Source organism: Oryctolagus cuniculus, chromosome 11 (genome assembly GCF_051225735.1).
Source record: "Oryctolagus cuniculus isolate XC-2025 breed Fujian yellow rabbit chromosome 11, ASM5122573v1, whole genome shotgun sequence".
NCBI lineage: Eukaryota > Metazoa > Chordata > Mammalia > Lagomorpha > Leporidae > Oryctolagus > Oryctolagus cuniculus.
Genome location: NC_142877.1, coordinates 12,236,815 through 12,253,921, shown reverse-complemented (window position 1 = coordinate 12,253,921; position 17,107 = coordinate 12,236,815). Strand labels below are relative to the sequence as shown.

Sequence of the window (17,107 nt, the reverse complement as noted above, 5' to 3'; positions counted from 1 at the left end):
ATCTGCATTCATTCAATAAAAGCTTTCTGAAAAAAAAAAAAAAAAGAAAAAGAAAATGATACATAATTCCATTCTCAATGAGTCTGGGATGACCTGTTTCCCATCACGGCAGGGAATGTTAAACTCTGTGTCTGCAGCCAGTGGTGGAAAGGAAGGGTGTCCAGGTGTTTTCTTAATGTGAATGAGGCAGATGACTACATGACAGTCACTTACTAGGGTGGGAAACCAAGGTGTTTTTTTTTTTTTTTTTTTTTTAACCTGTGAAATGCTTGATTTTCACGTCTATGCCCACTTAGAAGAGCCTCTCTATTTTCTTGATAATCAGACACCCTGTATAAGCTGTTAGGTGTCCTCTGAAAGGATGATACAAGTGTGTTTTTTGGAAATGATGCTCTCCAGTGGAAGAGTTGAGACAGCTTCAGGGTCTTCCCTGCCTCTGTTAGAAGGTTTAGAAGAGAGCGCATGAGCTGGGGCGGGTCCTCAGGAGACAGCCCTGTGCCCCCCCCCGCCCCCCCCCCCCCCCCCCCCCCCCCCCGCTTCGCTCCTCTACCACCCAGCACACTCTCAGTCTTGCCCTCTAAGAAACAGTTTTATTTCCTGGTTTCTGAAGAGTCTGTCTTCAGATTTTATGCTAACTGTTCTGTCACTGTGAGAAGTGCTTCTAGCTACATCAAAAGCGTGACAACTTGTCTCCCCGTGTTTCCTAGCTACAAATAACCTCCAGGTCCCCCCCCCCCCCAACAGCCTAAAAGCTTTTATCGCCAGGACTAGTGCGTAGACACTGGGTGGTTTCCTCTCTGCCCCCGACGTGGTGTGGGGGTCCCACGCGTGGGGCACTGGCTGGATTGTGCTATGCATACGTGACCACGCTTCTCCTTGGGCGTTAGCAGGGCTTTCTGAATGCCCAGATGGTTGCCCAGCGCAGCAGAGAGCTGCTGAGTCATCACTTCCGGCAGCAGAGGGCGGCCATGTTGATGCAGCAGCAGCAGCAGCAGCAGACCCGAGCCTTCAGCCCGCCCCCTAATGTGACCGCCTCCCCCAGCATGGATGGGGTCTTGGCAGGACCTGCGATGCCACAGGCGCCACCACAGCAGTTTCCTTATCCACCAAATTACGGTAAAGTGGGCGGGGAGGGTGTGCTTTCCTGAGTGACGTTGTGGAAGACACGAGCGTCACTGGATCGGCACACCTGAGAAGCAGACGTCTCGCCCTGTCTCACTGCTGCCTCTGTGCCCCAGGGTGGGAACTCGGTGGTGCCGGAGGCAGGAATGGACCGTGGGGGCTTCCGAGCTCCCACCGCACGGGCGTCTTACGGTGATGCCGATTTCTCTGCTGGCCTGCTTTGAGAGGCTGTGGGACGCCAGGGGTCACAGCTTACGTTTCTGGGTGCAGCCATCTCGGGATGAGAGGGGCAGTGGTGCGACTAGAGTGAGTCCCTGGGCACAGAATCACCATGGAAACGGTGGGCCTCATGTGACCTAGACGGGGAGCCTTTCTGTTGTGGTGAGCCCATCACTGTGGTTGTCACCTCGGTCCAGAGCAGGAATAGGTGGGAGGCGACACCCTGTGCACTGTCGGCGCCTGTTCCCGTCCCCTTCTGAGAGGATGAGAAAGTGATGCATGAGCACTTAAGTTTTTCCTGTTTTCTTTTAAGGAATGGGACAGCAGCCAGACCCAACCTTTGGAAGAGTGTCTAGTCCTCCTAATGCAATGATGTCATCGAGGATGGGTCCTTCCCAGAACCCCATGCTGCAGCACCCTCAGACTGCACCCATGTATCAGTCCTCAGAGATGAAGGGCTGGCCGTCAGGAGGCCTGGCCAGGAGCAGGTAAAGACCAGCGACTCCAGGAGCCTTCACATCCCAGTGCCGCAGGCCAGGGAGTGGACGTCTCTGCGCTTTCAGCCACGCCTGGGTGGGGCACTCAGACGGCCTGGGCTATTAGATGGTGTCGGTGGTGTCCGTTTTAAGAACCTGTCATATGGCACACAAGCCCAGTGGGGCCCCGAGTACAGGCAGCGTAAGTGGAAGAACACTGTGGGCAGGATCCTCTCCCAGTATCTCCTACCTAGTGGTCCTAACGTGGTGATGGTCTCGCCCTGTGCCCGAGCCGCTGAGTGACTCCCGAGCTAATGCCGCGCTCTCCCCGCAGCTCCTTTGCCCCGCAGCAGTTCGCGCACCAGGCGAGCCCTGCAGCGTTCGGGATGGTGCACATGAACGGCAGCGCTGGCCACTTGGGACAGATGAGCATGGGCCCCGTGCCCATGGCCGGCATGCCCCTGGGTCCTGACCAGGTAAGGACATCTGCTGCTTTTCCAGAAAGTTCCTGTTTTCTGGAGAGAACCACTGCCTCCCTCCCCTGTAATCTAAAGGTCCCGTGTAGGATTTCACTCGGATGTCCTCACGTCACTTGAAGTACAGCAATTGAGAACACTTTGGCACTGGGGACCTCGGGGGTCGGAGCCCGCCAGGCCACGTTGCAGGCCATCACTGTCGACACTGGGATTTGTCTTCTGTTGTGCTGAGCGCCCGTTTTATTCCCGTTCTTTCTGGTTGTTAACAGAAGTACTGCTGACGTCTCGATACCAGGCCCTCTAAGGAGATCAGTATACAGATGACACTGCACGTGGACTGTCGGGAGGGAAGACTCGTTCTGCGCGGGCCGACTTGAAGAAGGGGCCGGCGTGAGCCCTGTCAAGGGAGTTCCAAGTGATGCCGTGTGAGCAGGACTGGATTGAAGCTGAAGCGCAGCACCTCCCTGTACTCCCCACCCTGTGCACCTGACGGTCTGCCTCCGAGGGATGTAATCCTGGAGACATGGAGTGCCACTTCTTTCTGCCTTGATAGCCAAAGTCTCTCAAATAGGTGGGCCAGACAACATTGGAGAGGCAGAGGAGAACATGTGGCTTCTCTCTGCAGTGCTGGACAAAGAGCACAGTTCCCCGCGTCCTGTTTCGTCTCCAAGTGGTTCCTTTGGAATTGGCCTCTCCTGCCCTGCCCCTGGCTGGCGTGGAGCGACTCTGTCCCTTGTCTGTGTCCTGGGCTTTCTCCTCAAGACTGATCTGCCCCCATGTTCTGTAACCTTCACCTCGGGGACCTGTCACCGATGCTAGATGGCTTTCAGAAGGGAAGATGAGATGACAGTATTTAATTGCAGCAGTAGCAAAGTGTTCACATGCTCATGTGCAGCCGCGTGCACTTTATTTAGAAAGTAATGGATAAATGCAATATTCTTGCGGTCTTGAGGAATGAACCACATTCCTGGTTTTTGTCTAATCTCTTGGACAAGAACTATGATTTTTTAAAGAATATTAGTGTCACCCTTTGCCTATATGGTAGAGCAATAATGCTTTTTGAAAATAAACTCTGAAAACTCAAGGCCAGGTACTGCATTCTGAATCAGAATTTCACAGTGTTTCTGTGAATATTTTTTTTGTAAATATGACCTTTAAGATATTGTATTATGTAAAATATGTATATACCTTTTTTTGTAGATCACAACTCATTTTTACAAAGTTTGTGAAGCGAAATATTTAACATTGTTGATTTCTGTAAGCTCAGTGTGGCGTGGCTGCTGGCACACGGGCCACCCCCCCCCCAAGTTGTGCAGCGGGGGGCCGGGGGGAGGTGAAGGCAGCCTGTCCTCCGCCAGCCTTTGCCGCCTCACCCTTTTCAATCTCCCAATCTCAATGCTTTTTAAGAGATCATTTGTTTAGATGTAGGCATTTACATTTTAAATTCCTCTACCAGAACTAAGCACTTTTGTTAATTTTGGGAAAGAATGGATATGGGGAAATAAACACTTAAAGTCAGGAATTAAAAACAAGCAATTTGACTTAAAAGGAATCTCTTGGATTTTAAGCAGTCTATACCAGTAGCGATTATTATTTTTAATTGTCTTTTCATCCATTCTAGGAGTGCACTAAGACTTTGGTTGCTAGGATCTGCATCCCACATTGAGGTCGCAGGAGTGCAAGCCTGGCGCGCTTCCTGGTGTCTGCTCCGCTGCCTTGCCATTCTGCTCACACCGCTGGCAACTGCACGCCTCTGGGTTAGAACAGTCAGGGTGACTTCCTAAGCGCCGTGTCCAGAACAGCGTTGCTGCGGTTCAGAGCCACAGTCCCACTGAGCGTCCCTGCCCACCCCCTCTTCAGTCTCCTCTCTTTCCTGAGGCTGCCTCTCCTTGACACCTGTTCTAGGTAATTGGGAGTAGGGGGGAAATCAAGTTTAATTCCTTTTATCAGGGTTACTTTATTAGGTTCCAACAGTTGAATGAAATCTGGTTTTTGGAGTATCTGTGAATTTCAGATCTCTCTGCCAGCCTTGGCATCATTTTCTAGCAATAATCGAGGCAGGTAAATTTAAAAAATGTTTTAACACCTTCAGCCAACTTTGTAGATGCCTCTCTGAAGGTGTGGTCATTCAATTTCTCTGGCATGAGGACGTGAGCCCTGATGTTCCCAGAGCTACCACTGGGGGTGGGGGTGGGGTGGGGACTTTATTTTCCCAACAATGTATAAGCATCGTGAGTTTCTTCCCCCTCGATTACACAGTCAAGCATCGTACTTGGCAGACGACACCTTCTCCCGTCCGGGGAAGGCAGAGCTGAGGCAGAGCCCGGTCGCCGGCCTGGCGGTGTCGGTGTCGAGGGGGATGGACGGGTGCTCCTCCTCCCTCACTTCCAGGACGCAGCAACAGAGACCACGTCCTGTCTCCTCCCCAGTCCTGGCTCCAGGCTCACGGGAAGGCGCTAGCGCTCACTTTTCTATGGGGGGGAATTACATTTATTATAAGTCTTTGTGTTTTCTACCTGTTTGTTTTACAAAAATGGTGCAAACTTGAGATTTTTGATTTGCTTTTAATCGACGCTGTCTCAGAGAATTTGCTTTTGCCTTTCTCACCCTTTGACCTGTCTTGGAGGATTTTGTGCTCCGCTGCTACCTCTCCTCACCCCCACCCCTGCACCACCCCCTTTTAAACCTAGGTATCTCTTGGGTGACCAGAATCCGTCATCTTTTCTTCTGCTTTTAGAATGTGGGATATTTCCAGTACCTACTTTTTTGCTGAATCCAAAGATATATAAATAAATATATTTTATGAAGATCAAAACAATATAAAGGATACATGTTTCTTCCTTTAAAAAACAGAAGTTGCATTGTTAATATTCACGTTAAGGCCACTTTTTAATTGCATCTGGATGACAAGGTGTAGCTACCCGTGTGTGGCGAGTCGGGAGGGTGCGGGTGCCCTAGACGCGCTCTGCCCCCGGGGCAGATGCAGCTGGGCAAAAGCCAGACTGGGTGGCTCGTGCCCCGTGCGGAGGGGTGTGTTCCCAGTAGGACGTTCTCGGGAGCGCTCCCTCCAGGGTGGCTGCAACTTCACGCCTGCTGCAGAGGGACCCGAGTTGTTCTCAGCTGCAAGGCAAACTGTGCGGTAGTGAGCATGGTGTTCTCGCTCTCCTCCCCGTCTCTCTCCAGTGTGTGGAAGTTCAAAGAAGCTAACGTCAGTCTGAGAGCAATATTCAAATTCTCAGGAATTAAGTACCAAGAATGAATTCAGTTTCAATCAAGTTTACATTAAGCACTGCTTTAAAAAATTGTTCTTTTACCCTACAGAGATTCGAAACCACAAGAGATGACTGACGACATGGGGTGGGTGGTGAACTGGGACTGCTTTGCTGGCTGTTTTAGATGTCGCTGTAAATAAAGGTTTCTACGTAAAGTTGGAGCCTAAGAGCTTTTTGCCTTTTTTTTTTTAAATCCCAGTTGGATTGAGGGTAAAAGAGAAGGTTAGGGAGGCCTATTTAAGATAATGGTAGCAACTTCTAAAGTTAAAACAAAAACCAGGGAGCCTTTGAGCCATGCCCAGCCTTGGCCATTTGTAGAGTGAATGGGTCGATGGGGTTCACGCACACCCCACCCCCAGCTTCTGCAGGAAGCCTGGGCCGTCTGTGGCGCCGCAAGGCAGAGAGGGAACCGTTTTCCAGAACAGGAGGACCTGGGATCCTCTCTGTCCGTTGTGGAGCGCCGTCAGCGGATGCTGGCTGCCGCCTGCCACATACACAGGTTGGCTAAGGGGGCGAACTGCTGGCAGCTGGAGTAACGTGAGGCGCCCTGTGAGGCTGCCTGCCGTCTGCTACCTTTTAGTCATTGATTTGCAACCACCTGCTCCCCCTTAAAAGTTCTGTAAACCTACCGCATCTCCTTGCAAACCAGGCGCTCACTGTTGTAGCTTGGATTCTTTAACAAACACAGCAGAAAACTCCTGAGAATTAACAAAACAAGTGTTTCTTATAACTGCTGGTCATCAGCCGGGGCTTTGAACATTGTATGACAATACTCAGCTACAAAAATTCTTTACAAAACGATCTCTAAAATGTGGGACATACATACTTCATTGCTTTTCAGTACCTGAAAACACAGTTCGGGGATGGGTGACGGGGCGGGGGACGGGGTGTGGGCAGCAACGAACGGCCACAACGACGAGGGTTTCTTTGACACTGGCCACAGGGCGTTTATTGGCGCGCCACTCTTGAACACGGGGGGTTCTGCGGGTCAGTCCCCGAACGGTCCCGTGTGGGTTACAGGGCGAGAGTCACGTATGTACAGGGAAGGCAGCCGGCCAGGACGATCGTGCTAGGTCCGTGTCGCCTGTCTTGTGCCACTGACTCACGGTCTCACTGTGTGCTGTCGCAGCATCTGCCAGCTGCCCCTGCCGGTTTCTCAGTTCCTTCTTTGTGATGAATCAAAAGAATACGAGGATTTAAAACAGAGTCGTTTTCCCCCTATGATTTAAAAAAAAAAAAAATTCCAGTGACTTTCACCCTTGGGGGAAATTTCCAAGAAAATCTCTGTTCCCCTCGCGAGCCTCTCGAGGGTTAGTGGTGACTTCTGATCCGAGACGCATCCTGTGCGGCTGGCGAGGCAGAAGCAGGGGCGCAGGTGGGCTTCCTGAAGCTCTGCTCCCGCCGCTCATCCTCCGGAGGTCGCCGCGGTCCCCGAAAGCAGGCTGTTTCTCGGGCTGCCCGGCCCACAGCACAGGCTCCTGGAAGTCGCGCACGGTCTCTGCCCACCGGGCACTCAGGCGGGGCCTCTGGGTTTCGCAGGTCCATCGCCGTTGCGTCTTAGCCTTCCCAGCCTTCCCACAGCTGCCCCCTGTGGAACAAAACATGCTCCTCTTAGCGGGACGAGGCTCGGTCCCACAGCCAAGGAAGCGGCTGCTGGCATCTGGTTCTAGGGCCCTGGGAAGGCACGCTCGGGCTGGCAGAGGCGGTGGTTAAGATCTGGGCAGAACAAGGGCCGAGGGACGGAAACGTGAGCGAGGCACCACAGCAACGCCTGGGAAAGCCACGTGGCTACAGATGCACACCCAGCGGTCCCACGTGACAGCTCACCCACACGGCTATGTCAGCTTTGTTGCCAGTGTTAATGAACTCTCTCTCCTACCTGCATTTTTAACTTTCTCAGTGATTTTAGGAGGTCTGGTGAGTTGTACCTCCTTCCTGCTGGGGATCAGAGGTGACCAGGTGACCCTGGTGGCCATGGAGCCCCTGCTGGCCGCTAGTGGCACTGCAGTGGGTGTGTCGGTCCGGCCTCTTGGGAGCCTTTAATGAGGTTGCCGTAGTGCTAAGGATGTGGACCAGCCACAGCCTCCCAAGATGTTGGCCGCTGTAATTCTGAAAATCTTCTCCACCTCTTACATGACAGCTCAAGTTCAGCGGCAGTGGTCACTGAAAACACGGGATGTAGTTCACGTGTGTTATCTTCCAGGCCGGCTCACTGCTCCCCTCGGTGTGGGCACAGCACTGGTAACGGGAAGCGGCCTGCACCCACGAAGGCCTTGGCAGAGCGAAGCCAGGCAGCCCCCAGCCCTGCCTGAAGCAGCCCCTGCACTCACAGCGACTTGGAGGACGGCCTCTTCATCTCCGGCCACTTGCGACGCTGGAACTGCCTGCGTTTCAAGTGTGAGAAGGAAAATGAACGTTATGCACTACCGAGAAAGTCATCCCCAAAGAACCACCCGGAGAAGGTATCTCAGTGACCCCCCCATCCCTGGTGGGGCCCCTCCAGGACACACTGAGGGCGGGGCCTCCCTGGGGCGTGAATGACAAAACTGAGTACCTGTACTGTTCATAGCTGCCGCCATCTTTGAGTCCTAAATGCGGGACAAATGAACAAAATAGGAACAGAGTTTAGGGCAGAAGTGGTATAAGGAGGACAAACCATAACCGTTCAGTAAACGAAACCCCCACCCCAGAAAGCGGCGGCCCCGTTCAGAGGGCAGTGGTGGGACTGCGAGGCCTCCCCGTAGATCGCCCGTGGGCCAGTGTGGCTGGGTCAGGTCCAGGCCCCCGAGCCCCTCACTCAGCACGGACCTCTGTCCCGGCGGGGCAGCCACGCCGGCACGAACGCCTGTGCCACAGAGCGTGGCAGGCAGCGGGAGACCCCCGGGTCTGGACCCTCGGGAAGGCTTCCTGAGGATTGTGGGGTCAAGTGCCCAGGCTTTGGAGTCTGCCAGCCGGTTCACTGTCCTTGTCCACTAAGTGAAGGTCACGGTGATCTCAGAGGGCTGCCGTGGGGCTCCCCCGCGACGGCACACACAGCGCTCAGCACTGGGGTAGCGATGAATTCGTGCCTCTGATCACAACGGGCCTCTCCTGAGCGGCCTGGACGGGGAGGAGTCCCCAGACCGCCCTCTGTGTTTCGCTGAGGCTGGTAAGAACAACTTCCTGCTTTGTTTGTGCGCTGAAAATACCCAGTCGGCATCCTAGACTCTGTCTCCTAAAACCCAGGCGTCAACCGTGCCTCCCAGCTCCCGGGGCGGCGGTGCCCCCGTCACTGTGTCCTCCCTACAGTCCTGACCCCGGGCCTGGGCCCAGACCCGCCCTGGCTTCCTGATGGACCTGAATGCAGCCTCCAGGACGCCCCCTCCCCTGAGCCGGCCCCACCCCCTCACACTCTGACGCCAGACCCCGCGTTTCTCTGGAGGCGGCTGCTGCCTGCTCTTCAGAACTGGGCTCGGCCGTCACTTCCTGGAGGCCCCCTCCACCCAGCGGCGCCCTCCCGTCCCAGGGAGGCTGAAGTGTCCCAGTGGACATGCGCTCCACGCAAGTCCCGGGAGTGCGGGCGCCGCTCTGCTCCCCGTAGCCAGTGTGTGCCGGGCTCGCGCGGCAGTGCCTCCTGGTTGACTGAGTAGGCGACCGGACCACAGGAAGAGGAGGAGCGGAGCGGGGGGTCCGGGTTTCCCATGGAGGCGTCCTCAGCCAGCGTCTCGGGAGGCCAACTCCGCTGCGTGCCCCGGGCGGGGGCCTCCCTCACCTAGGGGACTCGGCCCCGCCTCCCCGGGGCCCCCACTCACCCAGGTCCATGTTCCGAGTCCGGGGGTTGCACTGCTTGTGCCCCTTGCAGCTCCTCAGCTCCATGAGCTGCACGTGGAGCTGGTTGAGGACGTCCCTGTCCAGGGTGTTCACCGCGTTCATCAGCTGATAGGGAAGAGGTCGGCGGTCAACAAAATGAGTGCAGGGACCCCCCCCCACCCCCCGCAGCAGGGCTCCTGGCGGGCTGGGGGAAGGTGACATCTCGGCCTCTAGAGCCACCCGGTCCTCTCCTTGGGGGCGGCAATTCCTGGGACAGCACCAGCAGGTCAAGCCTCCCTGTGACGCCGGCGTGTCCCAAGCACTGCTCCGCTTCCCATCCGGCTCCTGCTAATGCGCCTGGGAAGGCGGCCGCAGGGGGCCCGAGTGCTGGCCCCTGCCACCCACGCGGGAGACCTGGATGGGGCTTCCGCCTGCCCCGGCCCCAGCATTGCAGCCACTTGGGGAGTGAAACGGTGAACGGAAGACCTAACTCTGCCTTTCGAATGAATGAATAAATGAATCTCTTCAAAACCAGACAAGCCCCATCTGTGACTTCATGTGGAACTTCAGGGCACTGGCCAGGAAACTTCCGAAGCTTGGAAAGGCGCCCTCCCGAGCCTCGGCTGTCCGCAGCCTTTCCCCACAGTCCTCTGCTCCTCGGGAGCGGAGAGCAGCCGTTGGGCGAAAGGACCGGTGAGCGGCCCGGGCCTTGCCCAGGCTGGGAGCGCCGGGCGAGCGACAGGCCTACCTCATCTGCCACCCCTTTTGGTAGGACAGGGTGACCCCGCGTACACAAGGCAGGCAGGTGTGTGGCACCCAAAGCACGGAGACCCTGACATTAAAAAGCACATTTCCCGGAGAACAGTTCTCAGGCTGGCGTGGCACACAGCAGCTTAAGCTGCCCCTCGTGCTGGTCCCATTCCTGGCTGCTCCCTGCCAACGTGCCTGGGAAGGCAACGGATGACGACACAAGGGATTGGGCCCCTGCTGCCCATGAGGGAGACCTGGACCTGGCTGCTGGAGCCATGTGGGAAGTGAACTAGCAGATGGAAGATGTCTTCTCTCTCCAGCTCTTGACATTCTGCCTTTATTATTTATTTATTTGAAAGAGTTACACAGAGAGAGGAGGAGAGGAAGAGAGAGAGAGAGGTCTTCCATCTGCTAGTTCACTCCCTAATTGACCGCAACAGTTGGAGCTACGCTGATCTGAAGCCAGGAGCCAGGAGCTTCTTCCAGGTCTCCCACGCAGGTGCAGGGGCCCAAGGACTTGGGCCACCCTCTACTGCTTTCCCAGGCCATAGCAGAGAGCTGGATGGGAAGTGGAGCAGCTGGGACTTGAACTGGCGCCCATATGGGATGCCGGCACTGCAGGCGGCAGCCTTACCTGCTATGCTACAGCGCCAGCCCCAACATTCTGCCTTCAAATACATAAATCAATCTGTTTTAAAATGTCGGGCTTTTCTTTACAAGTTGAAGCCTGGACAGTTCCAAGGCCACACAACAGAACAGCTGGAACTCATAGTAACTGCCCCTCCTACACGCTCCTCACTCCCCGCTAGCAGGTGCACCATGGACCCGGGCCACTTCCGTCCTGCCTTGATGGCTTACTCCTGGAATTCTCGGTGGCTTCCTCACTCACTCTTCTCGCCTCGGGGACCCAGTGGGTCGGGAGAGTCTGCCGTCGCTGAGCAGGGTGGGGGCCCTGCCCGGTGCTGCCCGCGTTCCCCACCCTCTGGTTACGTTCAGCCGGGGCTGTGCGCACCTGGTAGGGGTCCGTGTTGAGGTCAAAGTACTCGAGGAAGCCGGTGGCGAATTCGCAGAAGAGGAAGTTGTGGGTCTCGTTGATCGTCCTCATGCACCAGTACGTGTTGTTGTTGGCGCTGGTGCAGGCACAGAAGGGCCCCACTGCCGAGGGGAACAGAAGAGCCTGGCTGCCCGCCCACGGCCGCCAGGAGCGGCCCGGGGCAGCGGCCTCCGAGAGACCTACGGGGTCCGCTAAGGCCCTCCCACGCCGGGGCGGGGCCCGTGCTCACGCGTCCAGAGCGGGGCCGTCTGCCAGTGCTGGTTGTCGTGCGTGAAGCACGTGAGGCCGGGCATGCTGCACGTGTCGTTGTTCTGCAGCCGCTTCAGCAGCTTGCGCAGCTTCTTCTTCCGCTTCTGCTCCCGCAGCAGCCACACCTTGTCCTCCGGCAGGCCCTTCCTGCGGCACGCGGGGGCCCCGGTGAGGCCGCGGCAGGCCCGCGCTCCCCGAGGGCCGCTCACTGCTGCTCAAGGCCCAGCTGGCTCTCCTGGGTGCCCGTGGCCTGCCTTAGCCCCCGAGGGGAGGCGTGGGGGGCTCCCGGGACCCTGCTCTCGCCCATCCCCTCCCTTCCTGAGACTGGTGCGGTGCTGCTCCAGCACCTTGCCACAAGGGGGCGCCCAAGACCGGCCCGAGGTCTGTCCACAGCAGAGTGAGACTTCAAGGAAAAGCCGGGGCCTGGCTCCTCTGTGTCTGGCTCAGGGAGGGCAGCAGTGTCTCCTGGCGGCTCTCACCTGAAAGGGTGCAGGCTGGAGCCCTTGTGCTTGAGGCGGCCACTGTGCTGGCTGTGGAAGCTGGAACAGACCCCAGCCCAGGCCTCAGCCCCTGCAGGCCAGTGTGGCTCCTGGGGCCCCTAGGCTGCTGCCCCACCCGGTCCCACCCCCTGCCTCTCTCCCCTCCCCTCTCCCCCCGTTGGCAGTGTGTGTGGGGGTGCCACACTCCCCAGGACAGCCGCCTCTGCCAAGTTCAAGCCCAGGTGGCCCTGGTAGAAGACCTCAGGCCAGGGCAGGTGTGGCTCAGGGGCGTCCCCTCCACCCACCCACCCCATGCGTGCCAAGGGTGAAACTGGGTTGCACAGGCTTTTCTGGGGCTGCGGTTATGCTGTGCAGTCCAGGAGCCACGGCCACACGTGGCCACGCCAGTGTGGGAGAACAGAGACTTCTTGCAAACCGCCCCCCCCAACACAGAAGCAGCCCAGTCCCAACGACTCAGGTTCTGCGGGCAGAGCCGCTCTGGAGTTGAGTCCTTTGGGGACCCCGGAGTCCTGTGGGCAGTTTCCGAAAGGGCGGTCGGGGCAGGCGCTGGGAGCCGGCTACACAGCCCACACCCGTCTCCCGTGGGCGCTGCGGCAATCCAGGCGCTGGCCTGGCTGCCTGGGGGCGGTCCTGTGGGCCCAGCTGGCTAAGGGCTGTTACCCTGAGTGGAGAAGACTGGGCGGAAAAATACCACCAGGGGGCGCCGTGTCCCCAGGGGCGGTCCTGTGGGACAGCCAGGGCGCGCAGGGGCCCTGCGACCCCTCACCTGGGTTTCTGGCAGTCGCATTCCTCCGGCCGCTTCTTCTTCAGGTGGCCTCGGACCTCCCGGAGGTTCTTAATCTTATTCTGCAGGGTTTCGATCTGGGGGGGGGAGGGGTGGCCTTAGAACCCTGCCAGGCAGGCACAGCCCCGTGCTGGCTCCTGGCCCCGCAGTGGCAGCAGCAGCCTGCGTTCCCCAGCCCTGGGGTGCACCTGCCATCGTGGGCGCCAAGGCCACCGCCGTGGCTGCTCCTGCCGAACGAAGCCCCCTCCCCTCCAGCCAGGCTCCGGCGAAGGAACGGGGCTGTTCTTCCTGGCCCACCGAGGCTTCCACTGCCCCCGCCAGGCTTACGCAAAGGCAAGCCACAGCACAGACATCTCGCCAGGCTGCCGGGGCGCTGGCACTCGGGCCGCCCTCGGGTTGAGGGTTCTGTAGGGGTCTCCCCACCCCGCCTCGCTCACCTCGTGGTCAATGTGCAGCTTGTGGTCTTTCCACGCCTGCAGGGACCTGTACAGGTCCAGGTCACACTGGACTGTGTCGTTCTCTAGGATGTAGCACCTGCTCGAGAGAGGGGACACGTGTGGTGTCCAGGGGCCCAAGAGGTGTGGGTAGCCTGTGCCAGTATCCGCTGTGCCCCCTCGCCCCCGGCCTCTGCCTGGACACTCACCGATGTGTCACTTTAATGGGGTTGGGGGCTGAGAAGTCTGGGAGGCCTCCAGTGCCACTGAAGTCCCCAGCGTCCTTGTCATCTTGCTCCTCGGGGGCCCCTGGCCAGTGCCTCTTGGTGAGGTTGCGGGGCTGGGAGGCGCTCGCGGGGCCCAGGTGGTACACCTTACCGCCCACGATGACGGGCACGGAGCGGATGGAGCGACTGCGTACGTAGCTGGCCTTGTACTCTGGGGGGGTAGAGGGGGAGCCAGGTTGGGGGGGCTGGTCTCCCCAGGAAGGCCCTCAGCCACAGGCTCAGGGTCATCTGAGACTTGAGGACCAGCTAGGGCGTGATCCTGTGTGTGTTGGCCCAGCAGTTAGGGTGCCCGCATCTCATGTCCGAGGGCCTGGGTTCAAATCCAAGGTCCAGTTTCCTGCTAATGTGCACCGTGGGGGCAGCTGCTGGTGGCTCAAGAGGTTGGGCCCCTGCTACCCACAGGGAGACCTGACCTGGCTCCCGGCTCCCAGATCTGCCCCTCTGGCTCTCACGGGCATTTGGGGAGTGAGCCAGCAGGTGGAAGACCTCTCTCTCTCTCTCTCTCTCTCTCTAACTCTGCCTTTCAAATAAATAAGGAAATCTCTTAAAAAAATATTTGATCAAGTCGCTGGATTTTTTAAAGGGGTGGTGGTAGGGCTGGTCACGTAGGCCCCTGCAGCTCCTGAGAACGGGGCAGCCGTCCAGAGGCCCAGGGCCGTGCAGGGTCCGGACAGGCAGAGGCCTGCACAGGGGCTGGGTCTGCCCCTCCTCCCTGCTGTACACCTCTGCCACCTTCCCGTTGAAGCCCATACCCCTCGGGGGGCGGCCGCCAGTTACCGGCCCAGGCTTCTGCTGGGTCCCAGATGACCACTAGAGGGCAACCGAGGAGGACGGCCTGGGGCCTGCAGAGGTGCACCCTCGCCCAGGCGAGTCAGGCTCTAGGGGCAGGTGCCCAGCCTCCAGGGCACAGGGCCTCCAGGGCCCAGCCTTCTCCTCGGCCCCCTCTCCTGTGCTCCTCCGGCTCCTCTGCTCTCACTCGGTGCAGGGATTGGCCGCTTCACCTCTTCCCACCCTGCCGACCCCCAGGGGTCCCCAGCCGACGGCTGCCACCTGTGTGGGCAGACACGGTTCCCGAGGAACCCGTGGCACAGTGGAGACAAAGCCCCCCGCCCACATAGCCGCGACCTCCTCAGGCCCTGGACGGAGCTCTGCCCGCCCCACCATGCCCCTTGCCTGGCCCACAGCCATGATCCTGGCTCTGTCCATCGTGCCCCCCCAAAGGGTTTCCCAGCTCCCGGAAGCCCCTTCCTGCCGCACAGATGGGGCGCAGAGGGGACAGGACTCACAGCCCAGCGGCCAGCGGACTGGGTGCGAAGCCTGACCCGTGTGAGCGCGGGCAGTCGGGGTCAGTTCCGATGGCTGTGTTCCCGTGTGACAGGGCTCAGGCCTGAGACAAATGGGCGACTGCTCAGTGCTGGGTGGAGGAGCCGGCGGCAGCCAGTGCTGCCGGGGTCGGGGACTTGGCAGTCGGGACATCCTCGCCCAAGGTGACTGCCTGTGTGTCTGTGACCATCTGCGTGTCCTGCAGGAAGTGACACCTGCTGGCAACTTGCCTCCATCTGTCTCGTCCATGAGCCCAGGTCAGCGTCTGTCTCATTCACCTTGGGGGGGCTTGGCATCTGGCACACAGTAGGGCTCCAGGAGGTGTTGGGAGAATAAAGACCATGAACCCCCACAGTGTGCACGGCCTCTGTCCGGGGCCGCCTGGCTTCCCCAGGGTGTGCACGGCCTCTGTCCCAGGCCGCCTGGCTTCCCCACGGTGCACATGGCCTCTGTCCCAGGCCGCCTGGCTTCCCCAGGGTGCGCACAGCCTCTGTCCCAGGCCGCCTGGCTTCCCCAGGGTGCGCACAGCCTCTGTCCCAGGCCGCCTGGCTTCCCCACACCGCTGCAGGGCCCCAGGGTGTCATGGCGGCCAGGGCGTGAGAGGCTGCCCTCTAGGGCCCCTTGACCCTGCACTGCTGATGCCAGGGGCTGTCCTGTGCCTCATGTGACCCGGCAGCACCCCTGTCATACACAACTGTGACGCTGCCAAGCACCCCGGGGTGGGCTCCCCCGCTGGGCTGAGCAGACAGGGAGCATCTTGGGCGTAGTCCCTGGATGGGGTTCCTCACAGGTGGCTCCTGCCCTACTCACAGGGCTGCTGCCGGGGCTGGGGTGTAGCAGGTTAAGAATCTGCCTGTGGCGCCAGTTTGAGACCTGGCTGCTCCTGGGAAAGCAGTAGAAAATGGCTCAAGTCCTTGGGCCCCTGCACCCACATGGGAGACCTGGAAGAAGCTCCTGGCTTCCGATGGGCGCAGCTCTGGCCATTGTGGCCAGCGGACAGAAGACCTCTCACTCCCCCGGAACCAGCAGGGTTTCCTGTTTTGACTTCAGCTGGGAACGTGTGCAGAGCAATTGAGGGCAGAGCAAAGGGCTGAGTGTGCAGCGTGGAGCTGCGTGTGAACTTGGGCAGTCGCTGGCTTTGCAGACTCGGAGTCCTGGGAACATACGTGGGAACATACGGGCCACAGCCGCACACACTGCCAGCTCCGCTTCAAGTCTCACCCAGAGCCCGACCACCTCCTCCACCTCACGGCCACGCCCGCAACACGCGGCTCCTCCCCACTCACCTCCTGCCTGCGCCCTGGTCCCCGCCAGCCTCCGCTCTGAACACACACACCTGACCCTCGTCTTTGTTTTTTTTTGACAGGCAGAGTGGACAGTGAGAGAGACAGAGAGAAAGGTCTTCCTTTGCCGTTGGTTCACCCTCCAATGGCCGCTACGGCTGGCGCACTGCGGCTGGTGCACCACGTTGATCTGATGGCAGGAGCCAGGTGCTTCTGGTCTCCCATGGGGTGCAGGGCCCAAGGACTTGGGCCATCCTCCACTGCACTCCCTGGCCACAGCAGAGAGCTGGCCTGGAAGAGGGGTCACCGGGACAGAATCCGGCGCCCCGACCGGGACTAGAACCCGGGGTGCCGGCGCCGCTAGGTGGAGGATTAGCCTAGTGAGCCGCGGCGCCAGCCCTGACCCTCGCCTTGAGCTGAACGCCCACCACGCTCCCCCTGCACAGGTGACCCCGCTGCTCCTCCCGCGCCCCACGCCACCCGAGGCCCCTGTGTCCTTTCCACTGGGCGGCTGGCGAGGGGTCTGGCTGCGTCCCCAGCTCCTAGGACGCTGCGTGCCCCGGGGCAGCCTCGGGTCACCACCCCCTCCCCCCCCCCCCGCCACCAGGGCCGCCACACTTACTCTTCTTGAAGAGCCTTCTGCGGCGGCCGGCCAGGCTGAGCTTGTAGTCGCGGGCGCCGTCGCAGGTGCAGGCCTCGCCGCCCCGCGCGTAGTACTTGGGCACGAGGTTGGAGACGGCCCCGCCGCCCCCGCCGCCCCCGCCGCCGGACCGCACCGGGCCCTTGCATTTGTGCAGCTTCAGCTTCCCCGTGGCGTCCTCCACGCACTGCCACTTCTGCGGGACACGGCTCGCTCAGCTCCCCCGCACCGCCTGGCCCAGCACGCCCTCCCCACGCACGGCCACTTCTGCGGGACACGGCTCGCTCAGCTCCCCCGCACCGCCTGGCCCAGGCACGTGCCCTCCCCACGCACTGCCACTTCTGCGGGACACGGCTCGCTCAGCTCCCCCGCACCGCCTGGCCCAGCACGCCCTCCCCACGCACGGCCACTTCTGCGGGACACGGCTCGCTCAGCTCCCCCGCACCGCC

The 17,107-nt window shown here is 59.4% G+C and overlaps 2 protein-coding genes across 22 annotated transcripts in view; one reads left to right on the top strand and one right to left on the bottom strand.

Moving 5' to 3' along the window:
• The window catches only part of NCOA3 (nuclear receptor coactivator 3), a 145,583-nt gene extending 139,857 nt beyond the window's left edge, over positions 1–5,726 (top strand). For 12 of the 15 annotated variants that reach the window (XM_089307069.1, XM_070051721.2, XM_070051719.2 and 9 more), the window contains 4 exons: positions 888–1,116; positions 1,655–1,829; positions 2,152–2,293; positions 2,563–5,726. In XM_089307069.1, coding sequence (XP_089163195.1) covers positions 888–1,116; positions 1,655–1,829; positions 2,152–2,293; positions 2,563–2,574 — 558 coding nt within the window. In that variant the 3' untranslated portion in view covers positions 2,575–5,726. The remainder of the gene's footprint in view (positions 1–887; positions 1,117–1,654; positions 1,830–2,151; positions 2,294–2,562) is intronic. The other 3 variants (XM_070051725.2, XM_051844950.3, XM_089307071.1) reach the window with 1 other exon arrangement.
• A 761-nt stretch (positions 5,727–6,487) lies between these two features.
• Positions 6,488–17,107, bottom strand: part of SULF2 (sulfatase 2) — an 89,508-nt gene continuing 78,888 nt past the window's right edge. For 6 of the 7 annotated variants that reach the window (XM_051844953.3, XM_051844952.3, XM_089307866.1 and 3 more), the window contains 11 exons: positions 16,641–16,854; positions 13,335–13,563; positions 13,129–13,225; positions 12,674–12,768; positions 11,887–11,946; positions 11,388–11,554; positions 11,117–11,259; positions 9,357–9,480; positions 8,120–8,153; positions 7,896–7,949; positions 6,488–7,153 (listed from right to left, as the gene is read on the bottom strand). In XM_051844953.3, the coding sequence (XP_051700913.3) occupies positions 7,123–7,153; positions 7,896–7,949; positions 8,120–8,153; positions 9,357–9,480; positions 11,117–11,259; positions 11,388–11,554; positions 11,887–11,946; positions 12,674–12,768; positions 13,129–13,225; positions 13,335–13,563; positions 16,641–16,854 (1,248 nt within the window). In that variant the 3' untranslated portion in view covers positions 6,488–7,122. The remainder of the gene's footprint in view (positions 7,154–7,895; positions 7,950–8,119; positions 8,154–9,356; positions 9,481–11,116; positions 11,260–11,387; positions 11,555–11,886; positions 11,947–12,673; positions 12,769–13,128; positions 13,226–13,334; positions 13,564–16,640; positions 16,855–17,107) is intronic. The other variant, XM_070051727.2, reaches the window with a different exon arrangement.